At 38.1% G+C, this 24,715-nt stretch overlaps 1 protein-coding gene across 3 annotated transcripts in view; it reads left to right on the top strand.

Annotated features, from left to right (window-relative positions):
* The first annotated feature begins 231 nt into the window (after positions 1 to 231).
* syt7b (synaptotagmin VIIb) overlaps positions 232 to 24,715 on the top strand; it is a 118,519-nt gene continuing 94,035 nt past the window's right edge. For 2 of the 3 annotated variants that reach the window (XR_006251447.1, XM_043245387.1), the window contains exon 1: positions 232 to 799. Coding sequence is in view for 2 of the 3 variants with exons in the window: in XM_043245387.1 (XP_043101322.1) it covers positions 766 to 799 (34 nt within the window). In the remaining variant the exon portion in view is untranslated. The remainder of the gene's footprint in view (positions 800 to 24,715) is intronic. The other variant, XM_043245388.1, reaches the window with a different exon arrangement.

Below are 24,715 nucleotides of genomic sequence, written 5' to 3' on the forward strand. Positions count from 1 at the left end.
ATCAATCTACATACAGTAGGGCATGCGATGAAGATCGATTACGACCCTCCTCGGTATCTTTTTTTGAAGGCATTTCGAGCAAAACAGCTCTATTTAACGAAGTCGAACCGGAAGCGACGCGACCATATTTCTAACGCTTGACGCGCATCGATTGATTTGATTGGTTTGAGTTTGCTAAAGTGGGCCGGGCTAACGACTCCGCAGACGCTCGACGGCAAAACTTTTATTGATTTGATTTAGTTAATGAACGCGTACAGCGTTTTCGAAAATTCAATTGCGCGTTGCGCGAACGCGACGCGCAAGTGTGCGCGCACCCGCGTGAATTCACGGGCTCGTTTTACCTCAACCCCGGTTGACACCCGACGTTTAAATAGTTTCTTGTGTGACATTTTCAAGACACAACGCTAAAATAAAGCCGGGAGCCGCGGGGCTGCGGAGCTCCGACCGAAACGCGTCCCGTTTTACGCGGCTTCACCCACATGAACTGAGATGTGCCATCAGCTGGCGGTGACACGGACGCACCGCTCACCACTCCTCATCATCCCTCCCTTCAAACCCTCTCACTGCCATCTCCCGACATCAGCCGAATGAGGGGACTGGGAAAGAACAAGCAAGTGAGTGAAAGAAAGAAATAAGCAGGGAGCGGTGCTCCATGGTCACTCGCCCATCGGAAGCTCGAGAGCGCATTTTGGATTCGACTTTTTTCTTGGAGGGGACTTGAGAGGAAGAAACGAGCGTTTGTTGGCGTGCCAAAGGCGAACAGCCATGCACCTGAATCGGGAGGACGAGGACGGAAAAGGTGAGCTACTTTGGTGGATTCCTCTCGTTTGTTTTCAGCGAGAACGCCCGCCCTTGAGCGGCAGACGTCGTGGCGGCACCCGGTACCGCTCGCGCGCGGGTCAGCACCGTGCCATTTCGATCGGATTTGGCTACAATTGTTTTTTTTTTTCCTCAGCCGCAAACTGTCACCCGAACGCGCAAACAGGTGCAGCCAGCTTTCTTCTAAAAGCGTTCGCGTTCCCACGCGTTCGCGGCACCTGTTGTGTCGCGTGCCGCGAAGGCGAACGCGTTTACCCCCGGCGCCTTTGAGGGAGTCGGCGTCTATGCACGCGCAAGGTCATCGTCTCTCATCGCGCGGTCGCGATAGGGTGCCTGCGCGCGCGTTTATCCTTCGCCTCATCGATCGCGTCCGACGCGAACGTATCGAAAGCGCACTTTTCGCGTGCGATTGCGAGAGAAGCGAGGACGGGTCATTACGAGGACGAAGGGAAACGGACGTGCGTTGGCCTCTGCCCCCTCCTGTTGCGCGCCACGAGATTTGTCAGGTGGTAAAAAAAAAAAAATTACGATGGTCAGCCGCGGTGTGCGTGCGTGCGTGCGCGCGCAGACGGAGTCCTGTCGTTTGATTTATTTGCAGGAGACGCCGTGCCAGACGAACGGCCGCGATTTCTAAAAACGCCAATTAATAATTAAGCGGTTATTTCTGACGCGAGGTGCCAGGGCGGAAATAAATTAAATAAAAAGCCTTGACTTTAACCCCTTGGACGTCAGGAGCGTAAAATGCCTTAATTTATGGCCGTACTCCAATTCATGACGTCAGTTTGTAGACCGACCCGGAAGGCTAATTCGTCTTGAGTACCCTTGGGAATTTCTTGTGGTTTTTTTACAATAGCTGGACGCATCCGCGCTGTCTGTATGCAAACAAAAAATATTGATTGCCATTTACAGTTCGATGGCTTTTAATCTCGCGTGAAAACAACGCGTGCTGCAAGACTCAGTGTGTCTTCTTTAGATGTTTTCACGTGAAAAGTTTGAGTAAGGCCCATATTGTTCTACCAGTAAACATGCGATGTTGTACAGGATCGATTATATTTTATTATATTTCTGATGGCCACTTTTTAATATTTTGTGCACTACCCTTTATATATTTTGCTGTTAAAGTTAGCCTTTATCATATTGATTATAGCTGTTTCTACAATATATGCAGCAGCTATACAATTGACCTCAATGCACTGTGAGAAATAGTTTTTGCATTAAAAACCGTAGCCTTGGTTTTTCTTACCATGGTAACCATAGATTCTTCATAGATTGTCGTTGGTCCCACAGCTCATGGCTCCTGGGGTCATTGGAGGTCAACCCCTTCACCAAGCCACTTTCATCAAATTTTACTGATTCATTTCTTATCCGATGAGAGCTATTACTGTACATTGTGCCCAAGGAGCATTATTCTCCAGTGTTTCATTATTTTGTGTTGTGAGCGTTCCATCTTTTCTGTTAGCTGCTTTGAATCGAAGCCAGCGATGCTCGATTTGAATCACCGCTTAAGAGTCGTTTCGCTCATTCCGTTCAAATGGGCTGCGCGTGATGTCTGATTCGTAAGCGAATCATAAATTCGACGCGGTTCCTCCGGTGACCCCGCGTCCGGTTTTTATGGATCTTGCCATTTCGCGGCCGCTCGGATCCTGAAGGACAATTTCCGCGCGGAATCGGCGGACGCAACAACATCACAAATATTCATTTGAAACCGTGGCACAAGCGTAGGGCATAAGAAATTTTATAATTATGTTTAAGAGCCACATCAATAATAGTTTGACAGGTTTTATGTGAAGTTAGGCCGTATCGTATTAGATTTACGTGTTTTACCCAGGATGTTTTTTTCCCATTATAATGGACACTGAGTCTCGACGCAAGCGTAAGAGCTGTAGTTAATATTACAGAAACGATATTTAGGCCACTAGACGTGCTTGACCAAAAATTTCAAATAGACATTTTAAATTGAAACCTGTTTGCCAGCAGTGTTTTTGTCTTGATATTTAATCAGGGACATACAACCTGAACCTAGAATGATGTTTGTAAAGATTAATTACACACACACACACACACACACACACACACACACACACACACACACATATATATATATGTGTGTGTGTGTGTGTGTATATATACCAGGTCAATGCCTCTGTGTATAAGGCTAGTTCTCTTAAAAATTAATTAATAATTCACTTTTTTTTTTTTTTAATAATGTGTTTCCATAACATAGTAACAACTACTGTAGTACCAATTTGCACTGCTGTGGTAATTTTTTGTGAGGCAAGCAAGTTTTCATTAGCATTGTGGATGTAATCAGCTTTAGCTCGTCTTAATGTGAATTCAGCCGGGAATCTCAAGCTGAACGTATTGCCAGAGATTTCATGCCGTACTAGACAAAAGCGCATTTTGTAAGCACGGATTTGGGAATATCCAGTCGAAGAAATGCTTAGGCCAGTCAGCTGAGCAGAGAAGCATTTCCTTCGCGTTAGCACAGACACGGACGCTAATGCTTAAAGTGAGAAGTAATAATAAATCTTATTTATAGGCACCTTTCCAGACACTCGAGTGCCACCCTACATCGTTAAAGGAACGAAACATTAGAGACAAAATACAGTACAATTAAAGACAATGCAGTTGTGATCGCAAGGTGTGAGCTACGAATAGGTTTTGAATTTAGATTTAAAATGTGGAAGAGAATCAATATCGCGATGGTCAGGAGGGAGGGAGCTCCAAACCTGGGGAGAAGAGCAACTGAGAGCTCTGTTCTTCATAGTAGCAAGACGGACGTGGGGAACAGTGAGATAAATGGGAGAAGAAGATCCGAAGAGTGCGATCAGGTGTAACAGTATGAAGGAGGTCAAGATACGGAGGTGCGAGGTTATAGATGGCTTTAAAAAGGGAGGAGAAATAGTATGTAAGTAATGCGAAAAGTAATGGGGAGCCTGTGAAGTTGGTGTAAAACGGGAGTAATATGATTGGGGTTTTTTGGAGTTTTTTTGGAATTTTTTATGCCTGCAGGGATGGGGATATGAAGGATTTATCAATGGGAATGAAGAAGTTCTGTTGAATGTACTGTAGATGTTGTCTATAAGAAGAAATTCTGTTTACTATCGTTTAATCTGAGGAGGTTTGAAGCGAACCAAGATTTTATGTAAAGGAGACAATTGGTAAGGGAAGATGGTGGAAGTTCATAGTTGGGTTTAGTAGAAAGGTAGAGCTGGGTGCCATCTGCATAGCAACGGAAATTAACCTGATTTATGCAACAAATATAACATAGAGGAACAAGATAAGAGGATAAACAGCAAGGGGTCCCAAGACAGAGTCCCGGGGCACAGCTGTAGTGACAGAGATTGAATAAGAGGTAAATGATTTTAATTGAACGAACTGTCAGCGAGATATGAATGGAACCATTGAAGGTGCGTTTTGGTGATACCAATAGAAGAAGGTCTGTCCAGAAGAATAGCATGGAAAATTGTGTCAAAGGCCGAACTCAAACTCAACTCAAGAGAAGAAAAATGGATAATAAACCAGAGTGGGCCACTTAACAGGCTGAAAGATGTCAGAGAACTGAGTAAAAACCGTCACTAGAAAATCACCTTTTTATTACCAATATATTCAAAGATATAGCGGGTGTATATACATTTTGTAGTAGTTTATGGTCAATTTGGCAAGCGGTAAAAGTATATATAAAACCAGGAAAACCATGCAAATATGCATTTACTTCACCTTCAAACGGTCGAGTCAAGGGAGAAATTGCTTACCAATGGATCCTTTGCCGTGAATGGGTGCCATCAGAATGAGAGTCACTATAATTCATAATTCACACCGCTTTTACGAAAAATTTTGCATGCATGAGATAATAATTGAAACATTTTTATCTTCAAACCTGTGCTTCTGGATAAAAGCCAGGCTACTGGATTCCTCTATTAAATATTGCATTCTCCAGTGCTTTCTTAAACCGTTTGCAGTTTTAATATGAATTACTGGCTAATTTTTCGCCAGATAGATTTATTTCTTATAAACACACGTCTTTTTGCCTCTCAAGACATCAGTTGATTGGATCTGGATCATTGTGATGTTTTTCTAAGCTGTTTTGACTCTCATTCTGACGGCACCCGTTCACCGCAAAGGGTCCAGTGCCGCTCAAACGACGCAATGCTGAATCTCTCTCCACATTTAGTAGAAGGAGCAAACTCATCTACATCTCGGTGGCCCGAGGGTGCGAGTAAAGTTTTGGCAAATCTTTTCATTTTTGGGCGAACCGCTCCTTTAAGGACGGCCGAAGCTCAAGCTGACAGCTCAAGGATACTTCTCACAGAGACCTTCCCAGCGGTGCTTTTGCATTGCCGCCGCGCGATGAGCGATAAGAACGTATATGTGACACACTGACAAGGGTTAATCTTTGACAGAGGCAAGATTTCAATCACATCAGATAATTTCACACCCCATAAGCCATCTTGTCTGTCTCCGCGTTAGACACGAGTGACGTCTGCCTCGCCTCTAATTCACCACAGAAAACTCTGATATCGCTCTGTATCTACTTTTTAGAAAGCCTTTCATGTACTCTCAACCCAAGCACGCGGCGTTTGAAGTTCGCAGACGATAACAACAGTTGCTTCAGAGCGCTGATAGCAGACGAGCTTTGACATATTGTGGAGTCGAAACTGGATGCGGGGTCGTTTCCTGGATAGGATCTTAACGTCATTGGCATTCCTGGCATGTTCTGATGTTGTAGCAGCGGCGTGATAAGACAAACACAGCCAGAAGGTCAAGTGGCGGCCGCAAAGCGGATGGTGGAGGGTTTTGGGGCGAAGGACACCTCTGGACGGAGCTGGGAGAACGTGGAGAGACACGACGGGCTTACAGGTGCTTTTGGAGACTCGCCAATCGCTTCCACTCAGATTGGAGTGACATTGCGAGTTCGTAATGCTTTTAGCTCGCGTCGATGATCGCCGATGGCCAGTGAAGGGATCGGGTGGCGCTTCTGCATTTAGACGCTTCCCGTATGCATTTCTGATTTTTCCATTTCTTCAGGATATTGGAGTTTAATGAAAGTTGCCAACGAGAGAGTTCTGTTACTGCTTTTGCACGGAAACGATCCGATCTGATGACCAGACCTGTGTTTCCTCTGAAAACTGAACGGTGGCTTTTCTAAACAACATTCTAGGTCAAATACAAACTCAATCAAAGGCATTACCACACACACACACACACACACACACACACACACACACACACACACACACACACACACACACACAAAGTAATACTGATTTGTCCTTGTTTTGTTTCAAATAATCAAATGGAAGTTGCAATGAGGCATGCACAAAGGAAAGCAATTATTTATATAGCACTTTATAATATACAGATTGTTTTAGAGCAAGGTTATTAACTTTTTAAAACCATTAAAAACCTTTTTTATTATTTTAAATGCAGCCCTGAAAATGTAAAATAAAATTTAATATGAACTAAATCAAATTATTTTGTATTTATAAAATGTATGTAATGTATATATATGTATGTATATGTATATGTATGTGTGTGTGTATATATATATATATATATATATATATATATATATATATATATATATATATATATATTTATATTTAGCTAGTTTTATTTTAAGATAAGTTGAATTACTAAAAATTACCAAACAAAAATTACTTTATATAGACAAAAAAAGGCAAAAATGAAACTAAATTAGCTCTGTTTCAAATCAGTTTTACAGTAATAAACAGGAAAAAAAGTATGTGTATATATATATATATATATATATATATATATATATATATATATATATATATATATATATATATATCAATATATGTCTCTTAAGGAGACAATGGCTTAAGGAGACAATGGCTATGTTGTGTTTTTTAAATATTACTTCTTGTAACCCAGCAGACACACAGCGTTGTAAAACGTTGACATTTTTTGTTACATTTAATAAGCTACACTGGGTGATCAAAATTCAATATCAATTCAACATACAATGTCAGCATTACATTTATGTCCAACACCCGACACCAGCCTTCTTTTTCTAACAGGTGAAAGAGCCTATAGGTCTTTAATTTATGAATCATAAAAAATCATTGAAAAAAAAACCTACCAGTTTCGTGTAAATCATTTAATTCAGCATTTTGATACCATTTGAAGGAGGCCCGAAATATTGAATTATTTGAAGCAGTCAGATGTTATTTAATTACACGGAGATTGTATATAAAATCAGTTTGTTTCAAGCAAGAATTAAAGTGACACAATAAAAACAGGCTGTCTCTCACCTGAATGCGCGACATGTCAGATCATTCGCTTTCATTGCACGAAGTTTGTTGGCTATAATTGGAGCAATCTAGCTTCATGCCGTTCAGTTTAACATAAGGTTTGAACACCGTGTGTTTAGGACATTATTCCGCTCTCACAGCCGCTTCCCGGGATTCTTATTTTATAACAAAGCTGCTTTTTCTTCACCGGAACGGGGTCAGATCGGACCACGGCGTTACGCAGCGTCTCATCTTCGTCCACTCGCACGGCGACCGACAGACCTCCTAAGTAACGTATCGTAAAGATGTTATCGGCGAACCTTCCTCCAGCCCTCACCGCCGCTATAAATCTACGGTTTAAGGTGCAGGTGTTACGGTCATCACGCAGTGCAGCGCTCGAGATAAACCTGCCAGTCTGGGTCGGGGGCTGAAAGACAAAGATGACAGACCAGCGCCAGAGACGGGGAAAGGAAAACACCGTTGACCTTGTAGTTTGTACACATCACGTCTCTGGGTAATTGCGCGTTAATGGCCGTTTCCAGTCCCGTTGTCAAAGGTCCTATTAATATTTCATTCGGAGACGGAGCGGACGGGAAAGCGAGCGGCTCGAGTGGTAGCTGTGAGAGAGGGAGGGAGCCGGAGATAGAGACGATAGCGGCGATTAGTCAGGTGTCTTTAATATACGTTCATCCTTTAATGCCGTGACTGTGAGAAAAGTCACATTACATTTCAGACCAACAACCAGAGATGTCCGTGCATTAAAAATCAAGCGTACATGTCATTTTTTCCTTGTTTATCCTAACTTTTGAGTGGAAAGATTTAGTTACACACTGATATTTTTCGCCCCCGGGCTGCTTTTCCCAAATGCATCATAGAAGTAGATCTTTTTTCGCCTAATAATAGTCTTCTGACATTTGGTTAAAGGCCATATTTCTTACTTTTAGTAAGTTTTAGTTTGTTTGATTTTAACAGCGTTAAGTCGTGAGCGGCGTGCAGTGATCATATTTCAGTTTTACACACATTAATGTAGTTTTATTCACATTACATTTTAGTTTAATACATTTGTGACCACAGTTTAATACGGTTAGGTTTAATACATTTGTCACTTGTAAAACCAGTCTTAAGGCGCTGGGGTATATTTGTAGCAATGGCCAAAAAGACATTGTATTATGTCAAAAAGTAAAGATCATATTTCATGAAGATACACACACTTCGTTTTTGATTAGTAACTGTGCATTGCTAAGATCTTCATTTCAACAAATAGATTTTCAAAAAGCTGTATCTCAGTATTGTCTTATCCTAACAAGCCATACATCAATGGAAGTATTATTTATTCAGTTTTCAGTTAAAAAAATTATATATATAGTATATAATTATATATAATTTATAATTATACTATATACAGTATATATATATATATATATATATATATATATATATATATATATATATATATATATATATATATATATAAATTTTAAATAATACTTTATAAACAAAATAAAATAAAATGTGTGTGTGTGTGTGTATATATATATATATATATATATATATATATATATATATATATATATATACACACACACACACACACACACACATATATATATATATATATATAATATATACATTTTATTTTGTATATAAAGTATTATTTAAAAAAATTATATATAATTTTTTTAGTTTAAGTAATTTTATTTGTTTGTTATTTTCCAAATTTATTTTACTTAAAAATAATATACATATTTAGTTTATTTTTATTAATTCAAAATAAACTACATTTATTTTATTTTCTTCGCTATCTAATATTTGTATATTATTTCAGCTTTTTTTTTTCCTTTTTATTATTTTAAGAATTTTAGTTTAGTTAACAACTTTATCCGCAGGCCACGTGGACATTAACCGACATCAAAGAATCCTGAAAATGCACCGTTAAATTATTGAAATATCAACTTCAAATCTCAGGTGTTTTCCAAGTAAATATTTCAGGTCAAAAGAGCTTGACTAATAAAAAATGTAGGAAAATCCTTGTTCCGTGTATGGTCGTTTCCTCAAAAACAGAGACGTGAGACTCCTGTCCGGATATTTTTGGTGAATGGACCTTTTCAGGGCACAACCGCTTTTAGAATAAACTTTGGCATTGTTAACCTTCTTCCCATACCGATCCGTTTAATAAGATGCTCTCCAAAGGACACAGTGGTCCGATGCAGTTCACTACATTCGGCTCATTCATTATCCAAGAGCTGGGACTCTGGATCCCAGGATGAAGAGGATGAGAAAGAGAGAGATCTCAGGCTGTGTGTGTGTGTGTGTGTGTGTGTGTGTGTGTTGGTCTCATTACGTAACCGTCTCTAGATCAGTTCAGTCACACTGGGAGTCTGGGATACGTTTCCGTGCGTCGGCACAGCCCAGTTTCCCTCTGCTTTGTTGATCTCTTTATCTTCTAAGCAAGCACGTCTGTCGCCCTCCTTTTGTCTATGTTTATTTCGAGTTTTTATGGTGAAAATAAAAATCACCATTACTGTGTCAGGGAGACCATGGATGAGTAATGATAGCATAGAGAAAGGCGTTATGGAAAAAGAGACGATTCATATTGGAGGACAGGAGCAAGGTCATATCCTGAAGCAAATGTGAGAGCTGTTTGTTTGTGTTCACTCGGGTGTTCACGTTTTCAGGCCGTTGTATTTTTTTGTAAGTTGCATCTACATATCATTCATGTCCGTTGGAGAAAAGCAGCACGATCAGTTATGTGAGTTATTCATGCTTAATAAGTAATAACAATGCTTTTAGCAAATACTCAAAGACCAATAAATATGTGTAAGATCTTTATTTTATGTATTTGGTTTAAAACAAATAAATATTAAGTAATTATTTGATTTTTCTGCAGCTATTGTTACCAGCTAAAACAGTAAAAAAAAAAAAAAAAAAAAAAAAAATATATATATATATATATATATATATATATATATATATATATATATATATATATATATATATATATATGTGTGTGTGTGTGTGTGTGTATGTGTATTTTTTATTTATTTTTTTTTTTTTTGTGCCTCATCCTTTGACATTAATAAGTCGATGATATAATACACACACACATATGTATATATATATATATATATATATATATATATATATATATATATATATATACATATATATGTGTGCCCCCTTCCTGATTTTTTATTTTTTTGCATGTTTGTCACACTTTAATGTTTCAGATCATCAAAAAATGGAAATATTAATCAAAGATAACAGTAAATACAACATGCAGATTTTAAATGAACTTATTATGAAGGGAAAACAAAATTCAAATTCACATGGCCCTGTATGAAAAAGTATTTGTTAAAACATAACTTAAGTGTGGTTTATCACACCTGAGTTAAATTTTTCTTGCCACACCCAGGCCTGATTACTGCCACACCTGTTCGCAATCAAGAAATCGCTTAAATAGGACGTGCCTGACAAACTGAAGTAGACCAAAAGATGCTCACATCAAGATACACATCCTGTTGAGATCCAAAGAAATTCAGGAACAAATGAGAAAGTAAGTAATTGAGATCTATCAGTCTGGTTTTAAAGCCATTTCTAAAGCTTTGGGACTCCAGAGGACCACAGCGAGAGCCATTATCCACAAATGGCGAAAAAACGGAACAGTGGTGAACCTTTCCAGGAGCGGCTGGCTGACCAAAATTACCTCAAGAGCGCAGGGACGACTCATCCGAGAGGTCACAACAGACCCCACAGCAACATCCAAAGATCTGCAGGCCTCACTTGCCTCAGTTAAGGTCAGTGTTCATGAGTCCGCCGTAAGAAAGAGAAAAATGGCCTGCATGGCAGACTTCCAAGAAGAAAACCTCTGCTGAGCAAAAAGAACACAAAGTCTGGTTTCGGTTTTGCCAGAAGACATCTTAATGATCCTCAAGACTTTTCGGAAAATACAGACAATGGTCCAAAACACACCAGCAAGTCCACCTCCGAATAAATGGCTGAAGAAAAACCAAAAGATTTTGGAGTGACCTAGTCAAAATCCTCTTGAGATGCTGCGGCATGACCTTAAAAAGGCGGTGCATGCTCGCCCTCCAATGTGGCTGAATTACAACAATTCTGCAAAGAAAAGTGGACCAAGATTCCTCCACAGCGCTGTAACAGACTCGCTGCAAGTTATCGCAAACGCTTGATTGCAGGTGTTGCTGCTAAGAGCGGGCCGAGGAGTTATTAGGTTTAGGAGGCAAGCACTTTTTCACACAGGACCATCGGTCTCCTTCTCTTTAGTGAGGTCAACATTCGATCCTTCATCTCTGGATGTTAAATAGTCCGTTATAACACCATTTTAGGGCACTTGCATCGCCAGCAGATGGTTGAGCAGGTTGAGACGAGCGAGATCGTTTGATTGAGCATCTACTTCAGACTGAGTTGTTTTCTTGCTCTCTGCCATCTCACGGTATTAAAATGATTAAATAAATAAACTTTGCGCGCTGTAGACTGGCGGGAAATGTGCATTGATGCACTTTTATTATATGTTAGGTGGTTTGTTTTGATAGGATAGGTTAACTGTTTTTTAAGGTTAAATACTTATTTTCTGCTTCCTGCAATAAATTGCCATTTTTCTGCTCTAAACAAGTGAAATTGCCAAGATATTTTCAGAGATGATAGACAAGATTAAAATAGAATGAAACCTAATTTTGACCCAAAAATGTCTAACCAGAAATGTTATGTAATTTTACAGTAAAATGCTGTTAATTGTACGGTTTTTAGTAAGTAAAAAAAAATTAATATATATTGCAGTCAAAAACTCTAAAATAATATTCCCACAATTTATTTTGCTAATACTTATATAATAATCATGTTTTTTAAATAGTTTTTATTCTCAGTTATGTACATTTAATTAACTAGCTGCTTTGATTTTTCATGTGGCTTTCTCTTTTTCCAAACTTATTTTGGCAACCACAGCTGGCAAAATAGTTTTTACAAAATTTTTATATAATAATATAACACATTTTTTTAACAGCGACGTAAAAAAGTGTTTACTTCACAGACACCGTAACATTGAGGTTGTTTGGGTGGCGACATAACAGTCTTGAATCAATTCACTACTAGAAAGCAGTCTAACATCTGTATTTTTGCTGTTGTATATTCTCACAATCGCCTAATTCTTGAGAAAGAATTCAGTTGCGATGCTCGTTTAATGACACGTCCGTTAGAAGTTTTGATGTTTGAAACTCGGGGTCAAATAAAGCCAGAGCTCGGACGAGAACATTGGAGAGGAACAAAAATAGTGATGAATGGAATTGAAGAAGAGAAATTGATTTTTCAAAGCTTCAAGCCATGTGAGTGGCGTTTTGTCTTCATGTGAAGAATTTTGGAGGGAATGAGGGAAATTCAAGAAGTGGGACTCCGGGATTGATGATGTTTCGAGGCGCCGCGTGAGACGGAGAGGGGACCGCTGAATTGTCGAGCATCTGTTTTGGAGAGAAATGAGGCTGTGCTGTCGTTGGGTGTCAGAATTCTGTAATATCTGTCAACGTTTGGTGCCGTTTCTCAGCAGCATTAAATATTTAATAAGATTCCAACACGAACAAGCTAGAGTAAACACAAGTGGGAAGAACAAGAACAAACACAGAAGGTTTATCTATATCTATACAGACTGTACCAGCATAAATTAAAACAGTTCACATGTGCTTGTCTTAAAGTAAGCTGAACAGCTGCACCCTTAGGCTGATGATATACTGTATTGGGCAACTTTTTGTAAATGAACAACCAGATGAGACACAGTGGCCACAACCGATCTAGGTAGAAAACTGTTACCCATTCTCAATGGAAAGGTGCCCAAGCAACATTGCTCAAAAAGCCGGTGTATCTTCAGCCTTAGGCTCTTCATTGGTCTTCATTGGTCTGACAAACAGATGGCTCCGCCTCCAAGTTATTGCTATTCTTGAGCAATCTTTGCAGTTGTGCTGGTTGGGTTGCAATGTTTAGTTAGCAAAGTGATTATACTTTTTATGGGAATAAACCTACAAACGGCTTACTTATAAGAAAGCTGATCAGCTTCAAAAGACACATTACCTTCATTGAAGGATTAGTTTTGCCTGCTGTCAAAAACCTGCATGGTACAAATTCGTGAAACACAAAATTAGATGTTTGGAAAAAAAGAATAAAGTGAACCGTCAGGCTCCAAAATGAACTGTAGCAGATAAAACAAGGAATGAAATGCATAAAAATATAGAATGCGATTGTCTTGTAAAAAGAAACGTGTTAAATGACGTTCACTGTGATCGGTTTAATGTGTCCTTGCAGAATAAAACTGCTAATACAAAAGAAAGAAAAGAAAAGGAAAAAAACCTGGACAATGAATTTGAAGAGTAGTTTAACTATTGATGTGCATACGTGGAAAGAGAAAAAAAGATTTGATCGTATGCTTTTTAGAGCCTGACGGGTCCTGTGTTTTTTATTATATGTTTTAATTGTTCAAGCAGCCTTTGTCCTCTCCGGTTATGAAGTGACTTCAAGGTGATTAAATGTGGAGATTTCGGCTATAGGCTTCAGAGTACGTGTAAAATCCTCAGCTGAGGAAAGGTCAGCAGCACAGTTTGGGTGGCTTAAAATTATGGGCGCTTTGTAAAATGTTGCACAGATAACGGAAAATGACAAATGGCATCGACACAAGGAGCTCATGGAAATGCATATCAACACCAGCAAGAGGTGCAGCGTTATAAAACCATTTTTAATAGGTTAGTAGGTAAAATCTTTTCATTTACATTAAAAGTAAATGAATAAAACCACTAAATATTCAAAAAAAAAAAAAAAAGTATTTGTCTTTTGTGAAGTATATATACTAGTACATTGTTCTAAAGTATATTTATGTTTTTAAAGACCCTCTTATGCTCACTAAAGCTGCATTTATTTATTATTATTTATTTCTGTGATTTAAAGCTGAATTTTCCGCATCATTACTCCAGCCTTCAGAAAATCCTTAAAATTCAAATTAAAATCAATGTTGAAAACAGTTGTGCCGTTTTATATGCTGTGGAAAACATAGTAGTTTATTTTATTTACGTTTTAAAAAAAAAAATTGTAAATCCTTAGTAACATTTTTTTTTTATTTTAATTTAGTGCATATTAGAGACAAAAAGTAATATTTTTATTAAAAAAGCAAAACAAAAGAATCAGATTTACCCCCAAGCTTCTGAATAAATGATTTATTATGATTTATAAATGATGATGCAACAGTAGCCATTTTTTCACATGGTGAAAAACATCTATAAAATAAACCGCTTTCTTGAATTTAAAAAAAAATCTATTTCGTTGCATGCCATCGTGGGGATATTAAATTCATACTGTGATATTTTGGTCATGTCACCCACTCCTATGACAAACTGGTACAGTGGACAGAAGCTCACACACACACACACACACACACACTGAGAGACAGATGCACACACTCACCCTTGTCAAGAAACAGATGGTGAGACACATCTATTCTCAGACAGGCTGGCAAGGTATACAAACACAGACTGTGAAAGTACAAGACAAATGCTTGCGTGCACACATGCGCAGTAATATCTAATTGTATAATCAGAAAAATGAACAATCACTCACTGATGTTACCTGAATTCATTACTGGCTGATTGTGTGTGTGTGTGTGTGTGTGTGTGTGTGTGTGTGTGTGTGGGTCAGGTTTGCCTATATTCTTCTGTGCAAAGATAATAAATTTGCCTACATTGTGCGGACCGACTTAACAGCTCCCACGAGAAACTTCACAATAAACATACTAATTAGCGTCTTAATGAAAATGTAAAAATGCAGATGGCTCGTGAGCATGAAGCGCATGTTTAGGAGAAATGAAATGTCATTAGCTTTGTATAAAAACAATATGAAATGCTCGCTCAAACACACGAGTTTGTCCGTCTCACCTTCGCACGATGTCATGAGTGCAGAGATGAAAATGTCACTGCTGAGGTTCGTAGCTGTGAGAACTTCTTCAGAAAGCTGTAAGATGAACGCTGATTGCTTAGCTGGGAAAATACGGAAATGAGCTCAATTCTGATTACAGACTTCGGTATTTTAGAAACCTGAGTGCGTTTGAGAAGTTGCTTCTCACTACTCCATTTAATATAATTGCTGTCTAGGAGAAGCATTTGGAGATGTTCATGAGAATGTCTTTTGTGGTCTTAATTTCCTGGGGGTGTGACTAGGGATTGGTTTTAATGATGTTCAACCATTAGTACGAGGGAACCATTAGTAAATGCATTACTGTTCAAAAGGGTTTTTTTTTTTTTTTTTACAAAATAACATCATTAAATAGACCAGAAATGACAATTATGAATCAAATAAATCAAAATAATTAATCAAACCAACACAAGCTTTTTCTACATTAATAATAATACATGTTTCTTGAGTAAATCAGCATATTTGAATGAGTTCTGAAGGATCATGTGACACTGAAGACGTTTTAAAATATATTGAAAAAGAATATTACTGTTTTTTTTTTTATTGAAATTTTGATCAAATAATGCAGCCTTGAGGAAACATACTGTAAGAGACTTCTTTTTAAAAAATCATTTTGACACCCAGGGATTGCTGAGGCTCTGCACATAGATAGACATATAGAAATAGTCGATATATTTTATAATATTTAATAAATTCTTCTCCTGTCGGCAGGTGATTCTTTAAACAGACACATTCGGTTCGTTAAAATAGCTTAAAAATATGAATCTATGTTTAAAAACAGGCACAGATTAAACAAAAAATACACTTGGAAAAAGAAGTATAATAATAAAAACCGTACAGAATTTTCTTTCTCCAGTAGTAAGTCTGTATAAAAGATTCCTGTGAAAAAAGATAAAAATACTAATTTGAAAAAGTGATTTTGTTCCAGATAGATTCGTACTATAACATTGCATTGGCTTTGTCAGTATAACATAATAGTAAATGTTGCATGAAATGGCTACGCAGACCCAAAGACAACAACTTGGTTCCCCCCACAATGAGTGCAGCAAACACACACACACACACACACACACACACTCTCTGCTGCTGTTGTGGACCCCTTTGGTTCCCTGAGGTTCATCAGTAGTCTGCTCACTGCTGGAACACACTGCTTATCGTCTGCTGTTTGCTTTGCCACTACTGTAAAACAGGGTGGTCTACAGAGAGACCGAAACAACCTTCCCTTCTCCCACCGCCTCTGACTTCTCAATCTCTCCTCCCGCGTAATGAATTTATTATCTCTGCCTCGCATCCGCAATACACAATTTAAAAACGACTGTTTCGCCTACAAGTGAAGAGAAAAGATTTGTCTAAGATGTCTGTCTGCTCGTTCCCTAGCGATGTTTTATATGTGAAGTCTTTCAGTAAACGTGTCTCGTTCACTTCCGTGCACTGACATACAGTACGTCTCTATTCGAACAAGTGCAAATTAGATTAAAAACTAGCATTTAAGTTCGAAGTGTACTGTTAATGTAAGGCTAGGCTGACAATATCGATTAGAATATATATGTATAATGTTAAACTTTTTGTTTTTTTTTGGCTTTGGTTCATCATGTGACTCATCACCACCTGCTTTTGGTGGTTATCGATGTATTACAAAGGTACACAACAGATTTCAGTACTTCAGCAGGTTGGTATATTAACATTACATCAGTTAATGAAATAACGGTATTTAAATATCGATGTAAGTTACATCCATAAAACCTAAAACGTTTGTACCGTCAAACAATTTCATAAAAGTCTGGAAACCACAGTTACTGGTTGTTTTTCACAGTAAATTTGATAGATTTTTATATATGTATATATATATATATATATATATATATATATATATATATATATATATATATTTGAACATTTGAATATTTATATAGCCTATATAGCCTAAAAAGCGACTGATTAAGCAACTGAACGTTTATCATAGTAATGTAGACTATGTTGGTTAGTTGGTTTCCATTACAGCATTATTTCAGACATAGTTTTCCTTAAAGTACCCATATTATGCCATTTTAAGCCTGCTAATATTGTTTTTGGAGTGTCCTACAATAGGTTTACATGCATGCAAGGAGAAAAAATGCTTTAGGTTTTTTAATATCACTTCAGTTTGCAGCATTTCGAATGACTTGTTTAGGCTGTACAGAGTCGATTCTCTATTCTGGGAGACTACAGCTTCATTTATCGTGCGCTTTCAGAATTACAGTTTTGCAGGTCGTATACATTCACATACAGCTACATTACAACACTTCGTGAAAGGCAATATTGGAAATGACATAACAGGGGCACTTTAAGAAAAACGTGCACGTGCTGTACCTGATCAAATCAAGAGCTCGTGAATTGAAATCTAGTTGATTTGCGTGTTATAACACTAGCAGAGATGCCGTAGAGTGTTGCTGTTCCAAACATAGCCCATTTATTGCGTGCGTGTGTGTGTGTGTGTGTGTGTGTGTGTGTGTGTGCGTGTGTGTGGTTGCTGGTGCATGTTGAGCCACATGTGCACACTGGAGAGGATGTGGTGGAGATCTGTGAAAGGCCTGCGGATGCTGGTGCTCATTGAAGATCAGTGAATTATTCAGAGAATCTAGCAAGAGGCTTTTTAAGGACTCTACAGATTACACCATAAAAGGCATATCATTTCTGGATGCTGTTATGCGCCACCACAGAGCACTGGCTCTGTTTCCAAAATCTAGTAAGCTGTCTACTGCCTACATGCTGCCTTCTAAGACAACACCCTTATCGACAAGGAACTCGTACGTGGCTGATTTGAAACATTCTGCAGATGCAATTTGTGCATATATTGAATAATAGAATCAAAAATTAATGTGTGTGTGCACCTGGTTATCACATTATGGAGACCAAATGTCCCCACAAGGATAGGAATACCAGTAAAATTTGACCTTATGGGGGCATTTTTAGGAAACAAGCTTATAAAAAATACAGGATTTACATTTGAAAATGTAAAAATGTCAGTAGTTTCCTGTTAGGGTAGGGTTCGTTGTAGGACGAGTATAAAAACCGTTAACCTACGATGAGTCCCCATAAAACATGGAAACACAACGTGCGTGTGATTTTTGAATGAATTATACAATTTAACATTTTTTTTCCCCCGCATGGCAGTGCATTATGGGAAAGCCTTATGCATTAAGGATAAATGGCGCCCCTGAATTTGGCCTTAAGAAGCCATCTTAAAAGGCGGCGTAATCAATACGATGACTTAAAATGCTGCCTACATAGGAAGCTTTGGATCAGAGCCATTACGGTGCTCATATGGATCTTGCAATTTGCAATGATTAGAGAGAAAAAGCGTTACGCTGTTTGCCTGGAAACTGTAGAAAGGATAGCGGAGAAAATGATATCGCATTACTATCGGAGGAGGTAGGAAAGTTTGACAGAAGTGGAAATGACCTTCTAATCGGGTCGAAAGCAGTCCGCTGCGAATAATAAGCCTATATCTGCTTCACACAGCGCGTTTCCCCCCGGTGCCTGCCAGTGAGTTTGTGTATGTTTACGTGTGCATGCGTGTTGTGTCGCGTGTGCGTTTGATGATGTGTTTCGGCCGGGGGGCAAAGGTGCAAATGGAAGAAAAGCGAAGGGAAAAGTATGATTAAGCCGTCTTAATTAATTAATTAATTTTGTATGGATGACAAAGCGAGAGAGAAATGTGAGGATGTTTTAGGTTAAAAATGGCCCTCGTAGCGGAATAATTTCCCTGCGGGCATGCGGTGGCAGATAACGTATGACTCGTAAACCCTAGACGCCAAATGAGGTGCCGGTAAAGAACACAGCTTTCTGATTGGCTGACCGGTACGCGTCCGCACGTGAGCCGTTGGATAGGAAAATAGTCAGTCGTGTTGTGTTTTGGATTGCCGTTCAACAGTTTGAGTTCAGTATGATTTTTTAAAAGAAATTAATAATTGTAATGTTAAGCAGCACAACGGTTTTTAACATGTAGGCCAAGAAATGTTTCTTATGTCTGAAGAGTCATGTGACACTACAATGGAAACGGCTGCTGATGAATAAGTAATTCAGAATTAAAATTCAGTTGCGTCAGTATAATTTATTATTATTTTTTTTTTATAGTTGCATTCAGCAAGGATGCATTGAATCAATCAAATAAAAAACGCTTTATTTTTTAATTTAAAAAATGCATTTTTGGGCATTTAAAGAAACAACAATCATCAAAAATGAGTGAAGACCGTATCACAAACTCCACAAACTGTTTCAGCATTGACGTTAATAAGATAAGGGTTGAACCTTAGTGTGAACCTTGAAGCTTTGTTTGAACATATATATATATATATATATATATATATATATAAACTGTCATCAGTGAAGTTGTCATCATTAGTAATGTTATCGGTAATAATATTGTTTTAGTGATTATGCAAACAAAGTCATTTTATCTGTTGTTTGTTGATTTTTAAATCTAAAACTTAATGAAGTGATTTATGTGTGTGTACTTCTTAATCACCTCCAGCACCATTTTTGGTCGCCATAATCGCGATGAGAAATATCCATACCGTCGCATCCCTAATGTCAACAAGTCACGCCAAACGTTATTGTCAAAAGCGTTACGTCATCAAGTCTCTGTAGTGAGTGTCCTCCTTGGCCAAGTCGTAGTCATACACCCTTAAAACCCTGACCCAAATCAGACCCGAGTTCGTGCGCAATAGTGTTTTTATATCCCATTTATGCGAGCATGTATCTGAGGTTAGTCGTCAGCACTTCTGTCCTTTAGCGAATGACAGCTCCAGCGCATCTCTCAGCGGACGGACACAGATTCAGTGCTCGTTGTTTGTGGATGTTTTCTTGGGTTTGTGATTACTCAGCAGTGATTCACCGGGAGAATTCAAATGCCAGCGCTGCTCTACAGTAACCTCGGGCACGGCTGTCCCAGCCCTGGAGTCAGAGAGGATCAGCTGGCCGCCGAAGAGAAGCCACGCTCTTATTATTAAGAGAAAACAGTATTTCATCTGTCTGCACTGTACACTGGAGCTGGGGGATTAATCCAATTTTATTTGACCATTATGGCTTCTAATGGTTATGAAAACAAGATAATCGAGATAAATGATCATTGTGCCACTTTCCATCTCATGTTAGGCCAACTCTTTCGTATAGCGGTGCATTTTCCCTCCTTCCTAAATGTTTTGTAGTTTTCAGTAGGTTAGAAAAATTATAGGATAGTTTATTTTATTTTTATATTTTGGTTATATTTATATAAATATTCATTATATATATATTATTCATTTAATTAATTACATTTAATTCTATGAATTTAAAGGGGAGTTTTTTTGTTTTAGTTATATCATTGTATATTTATAGGTTCAATTCACTGCCAAAGACATTTTAAGTTAAATAAATGCATGATGCATGATATAATGCATATTATGCATATTATTTTCACCTCAGATTTTTGTAATTATATATATATATATATATATATATATATATATATATATATATATATATATATATATATATATATATTTTTTTAATTAATTTATTTACATTAATATTTCATTTTAATATTTTATTTATTTACTTTCAGAAAACATGTTTGTTTATTGTGCAACTGATTAAGTAATAATGGCTTAAATGAATACAGGTAATTTACTAAAGTACATTTCAATTAAAATATTTTTTAACTTAAAATTTTGTTTTACAGCAAAAGCAGATAACTCCATGTTTTTCATGTTTTGTGGTTTCATCTCTGTACTCTCCCTTTCTTTTCAAAGTGAAAGTAGCCTTGTCACCTGACCTGAATAGAGCGATTTGATTGGCTAAAATGGATTCGTCAGCTTCTGCAGTGACATAGTACCAATGAATAATACCAACTTTTTGGACAAAACGTGTTTAGGGTTTATTTGTGGAGAAAAATGCATTTCAATCAGCTTGTTTTTCATGCCGTTTCTCAGTTTTTGCAAATGAACTCTTTGCATATTGAAAAAAAAAATACGCGCATACATACGCTGCTCAAAAAAAATTAAAGCAACACTTTGAAAACCTCAATGGGGGGAAAATATCGTGCTGGATATTTATACCGATATAGACTGGGTAATGTGTTAGAAACAAAAGGATGCCACATTGTTTGACGGGAATGAAAATGATCGGCCTACTGAGGACTGAATTCAAAGACACTCTGAAAATCAAAGCCAAAAAAATTAAAATAATAGCAGGTTAGTACATTCTGCTGAAATTTCAATGCTGCAGCCGAGCTCCATGGTGCTGGGCGATGAGCACAGGGCCCACTAGAGGACGTCAGGCCCTCAGGCCACCCTCATTAAGTCTGTTTCTGATTTTTCTGGTCAGACACATTCACACCATTGGCCTGCTGGAGGTCATTTTGTAGGGCTCTGGCGGTGCTCATCCTGCTCTTGCTTGCACGAAGGAGCAGATAGCGATCCTGCTCATGGGTTAAGGACCTTCTACGGCCCGGCCCAGCTCTCCTACACTCTCAGAAATAAAGGTACAAAAGCTGTCACTGGTGCGGTACCTTTACGAAAAGGGTCCATTTAGGTACCTTAAAAGTACATATTAGCACTTGAACCTAATAGGTACAAAAGTGTACTTTTGGAAAGGTACCACCCCAGTGCTAGCTTTTGTTCCTTTATTTTCTGTGTGAAGACACTGCTGGTCTCCTGGAGTCTCCTCCAAGCTCTCGAGACTCTGCTGGGGGAAACTTCTGGCAAATACACGCATTTATATGCCATTTTGGAGGAGTTGGACTGCCTCTGCCACATCCGTAGGGTACAGGCATCACCTCACGCTAGTGACACTGATCATTTTAGCTTTTATTTTTCTTTTACGCCCCGAAGACAATATCACAGGTTTATCAAGTTCATCTAAATGATCAGTCAGCTTTGATGAAACTCCTCCTCTCAGCTAGCGCATCTTTTCAAAGTGAAAGTAGCCTTGTCACCTGACCTGAATACGGCGCGTTGATTGGCTAAAATGGATTTATCAGCTTCTGCAGGGAAATGTGAACTCACAATGGTTTGAAAGTGAATAATACCAACTTGAGGTTGCATGAAAACATTTTGGCTTTTATTTTCCTTTTACGCCCTGAAGACAATATTTTGTCTCGAGTAGGAAGAAAATGTCAATGACCTCCACCTATACATATCAGTGTTGTTTTTTAAGATTAATTATTTGAGGATTGCTGTGGCCAGCATGGCAATACATACACACACACACACACACACACATATATGTATGTATAATTATATATATGTATGTATGTGTATATGTTTGTGTGTGTGTGTGTGTATATGTATATGTACAGTGTGTGTGTGTGTGCGTGTGTTTTCTTACAGTTTGTATGTTAGTAAAGGTATCTTACGGTAAGCGTTAAGTTTGTTGTCCTAAAAAAAACCTAATTTAAAATAACTTATTTGGAATGAACTGAAAATTAATCTTGTTTAATGTTTTTGATTCTTGTGCACCCCTCAGTCATTAACATATCAAATATGTTTGTAGTATATTCAAATGTAAAGCAGCTCAAAACGTTTTTAAACATTTACATTGTACGTCGGCACTTGTTATGCACCGATTTACATAATATAAACGTGCTCCTTGAACACTGCCGTTTGTTTTTGCTGCACAGGAGCGTTAATGTATAAAAAAATGCTTACATTAAGTTTTGTTCAGTTCACATTTATGTGTATAGCACTCTTTATTCTACACATTGATTCAAAGCAGCCTCGTCACCTGACCTGAATAGAGTGATTTGATTGGCTAAAATGGATTTGTCAGCTTCTGCAGTGACATGTGAACTCACAATGGTTTGAAAGTGAATAATACCGTGGAAAAAAAGTGAAAAATTTATGTTCCTGCATTACAAATAAGAGTTAACGGGTGTAACTGTTTTAAAGTAACGTTCATACGGTAGAAATGTTCTGAAATGAGTCTATACCGATCATGCAGTTAAGCAACGTCATGTATACAATGAAACATTTAAACAGTCAACAAATTAAAGCGATGGTTACGTGATGCGATCAAGTTGGTTACAGTGCAAGGAGAATGTAGCAGTTTTGTATGTTTATTGAGAGCCGGCTTTCGTCTGAAGTCCTCTCAAGGGCTGGCGTCATCTCTGCGCATGTGCTGTGTCGTCTGAAGTCTTCATAAGAGACTGGATATAGTCAGCAGGAGCTGTAGATTACACCAGCATGTTTTTGTTGTAACCGTACTTGGTAAATGCAGCTTTTTCACAACGAACCGGGAATGACTCGTCAAACCCAGTGAAGAGACTCATTGTGAGGGTGATATCTCATTTCCGGGAGTCTTCAGGTGGTTCTTTATTCAGAGCAAGATAGAGAAGAAGAAAAAACACAGGAGAGATGGTTAAGTGATGCTCCGTCACATTTGAGCGCTGTGGCATCTGCTCCTTGTAGTTTCCACACTACAAGACATTTAAGTGTTAAATACAGTAAATACAGTCCAGGTTACGATTATGAAATGAATAATCATAATATTTTAACTTTTCATTCTCAACTTAGGTCCATCTTCATATTTTGCGATAAATCCAATCTTTTAAATAACTCGCCACTAGCAGAAATCGCACTTAAAAGCTTAAATTGCACAAGAAGAGAATGAATAACATCTCATAAATGTACTAATTAAGACATAATATAATAATCATTTTAATGCACAAGGTCATTTGATTAGCTGTGCTGATAATATACATTTTTATTCTATAAGGGTCTTATTTTTTAAAAGGTCTCCTCTGCTGCGTCTCTATGGCGCTGATAGCGTGAGCGCTAACTTCCAGGAACTATTGAGCGGCTCCATGATCCACCATTGCTGTAAAAAAAAACGGCCCATTGGAGTCAACTCTCTCTCTCTCTGTACAGTTCTGGTAAAACCAGTTCTTTTTTTGCAGATCGTCTCATTAGTTGTGCACCTTTTTCTTAATTTCATTAACACCAAAGTGGCTGAAAACGATTAACAACCTCTCAGATCAATGTCGTAGGAGTTCAACTGATGCTATACTCTAATTAAGATGCGTTACTTTAACCCCCAGTTTTACAGACAAAGACTAAAATGTAAATCTGAGTTGAAAGAAGCTTGCACGGACTGATCTTAAAACACGTCAGTGCCTTGGTTTTGTCTTAAGATGCACACAGCAAGGCTTTTTTTTTCCCAAGGCATGTTTGTAAAAATTACTTAAATGCCCCAGTTGAACTACGGTCTAATCCTGGCTTAGGTTAAGCCCTGTCTGTGAAACCAGACCTAATTTTATTGTGCGTGCGTGTGTGCAAATAGGTCAAAAAAATCTCTGCTATTGTAAGTTTGGCTCTCCTTGTTTCACAAACCAATCAGCATTGTGTATTTCAGGACAGGATTTCTCACATGGCTTTAGTTTCAAACTGAAAATCAATGGAAGTGTGGACGGCCTCCAGTTGAAACGCTGCCCGTTCGTTTAGGAATCTCCAGCTTAATCTTTTGTTTCCGAGTTAAGTTGGCTTTTCTGTTGTTTCGTGCGCGCGCGCTTAGCTCAGGGGCTTCATCGCCCGAGACTGTGTTCTAATGGACCCGGGGTAATGAAGTTAGATAAATGCCAAGAAATGATGCTTAGCTCCAGGTGAGGCTTTAATGTGCTCGTAATTGGGCTAATTTTATGACTCAGGATAATACACATATCCTCAAGC

This window comes from Puntigrus tetrazona, chromosome 7 (assembly GCF_018831695.1).
Source record: "Puntigrus tetrazona isolate hp1 chromosome 7, ASM1883169v1, whole genome shotgun sequence".
Classification (NCBI taxonomy): domain Eukaryota; kingdom Metazoa; phylum Chordata; class Actinopteri; order Cypriniformes; family Cyprinidae; genus Puntigrus; species Puntigrus tetrazona.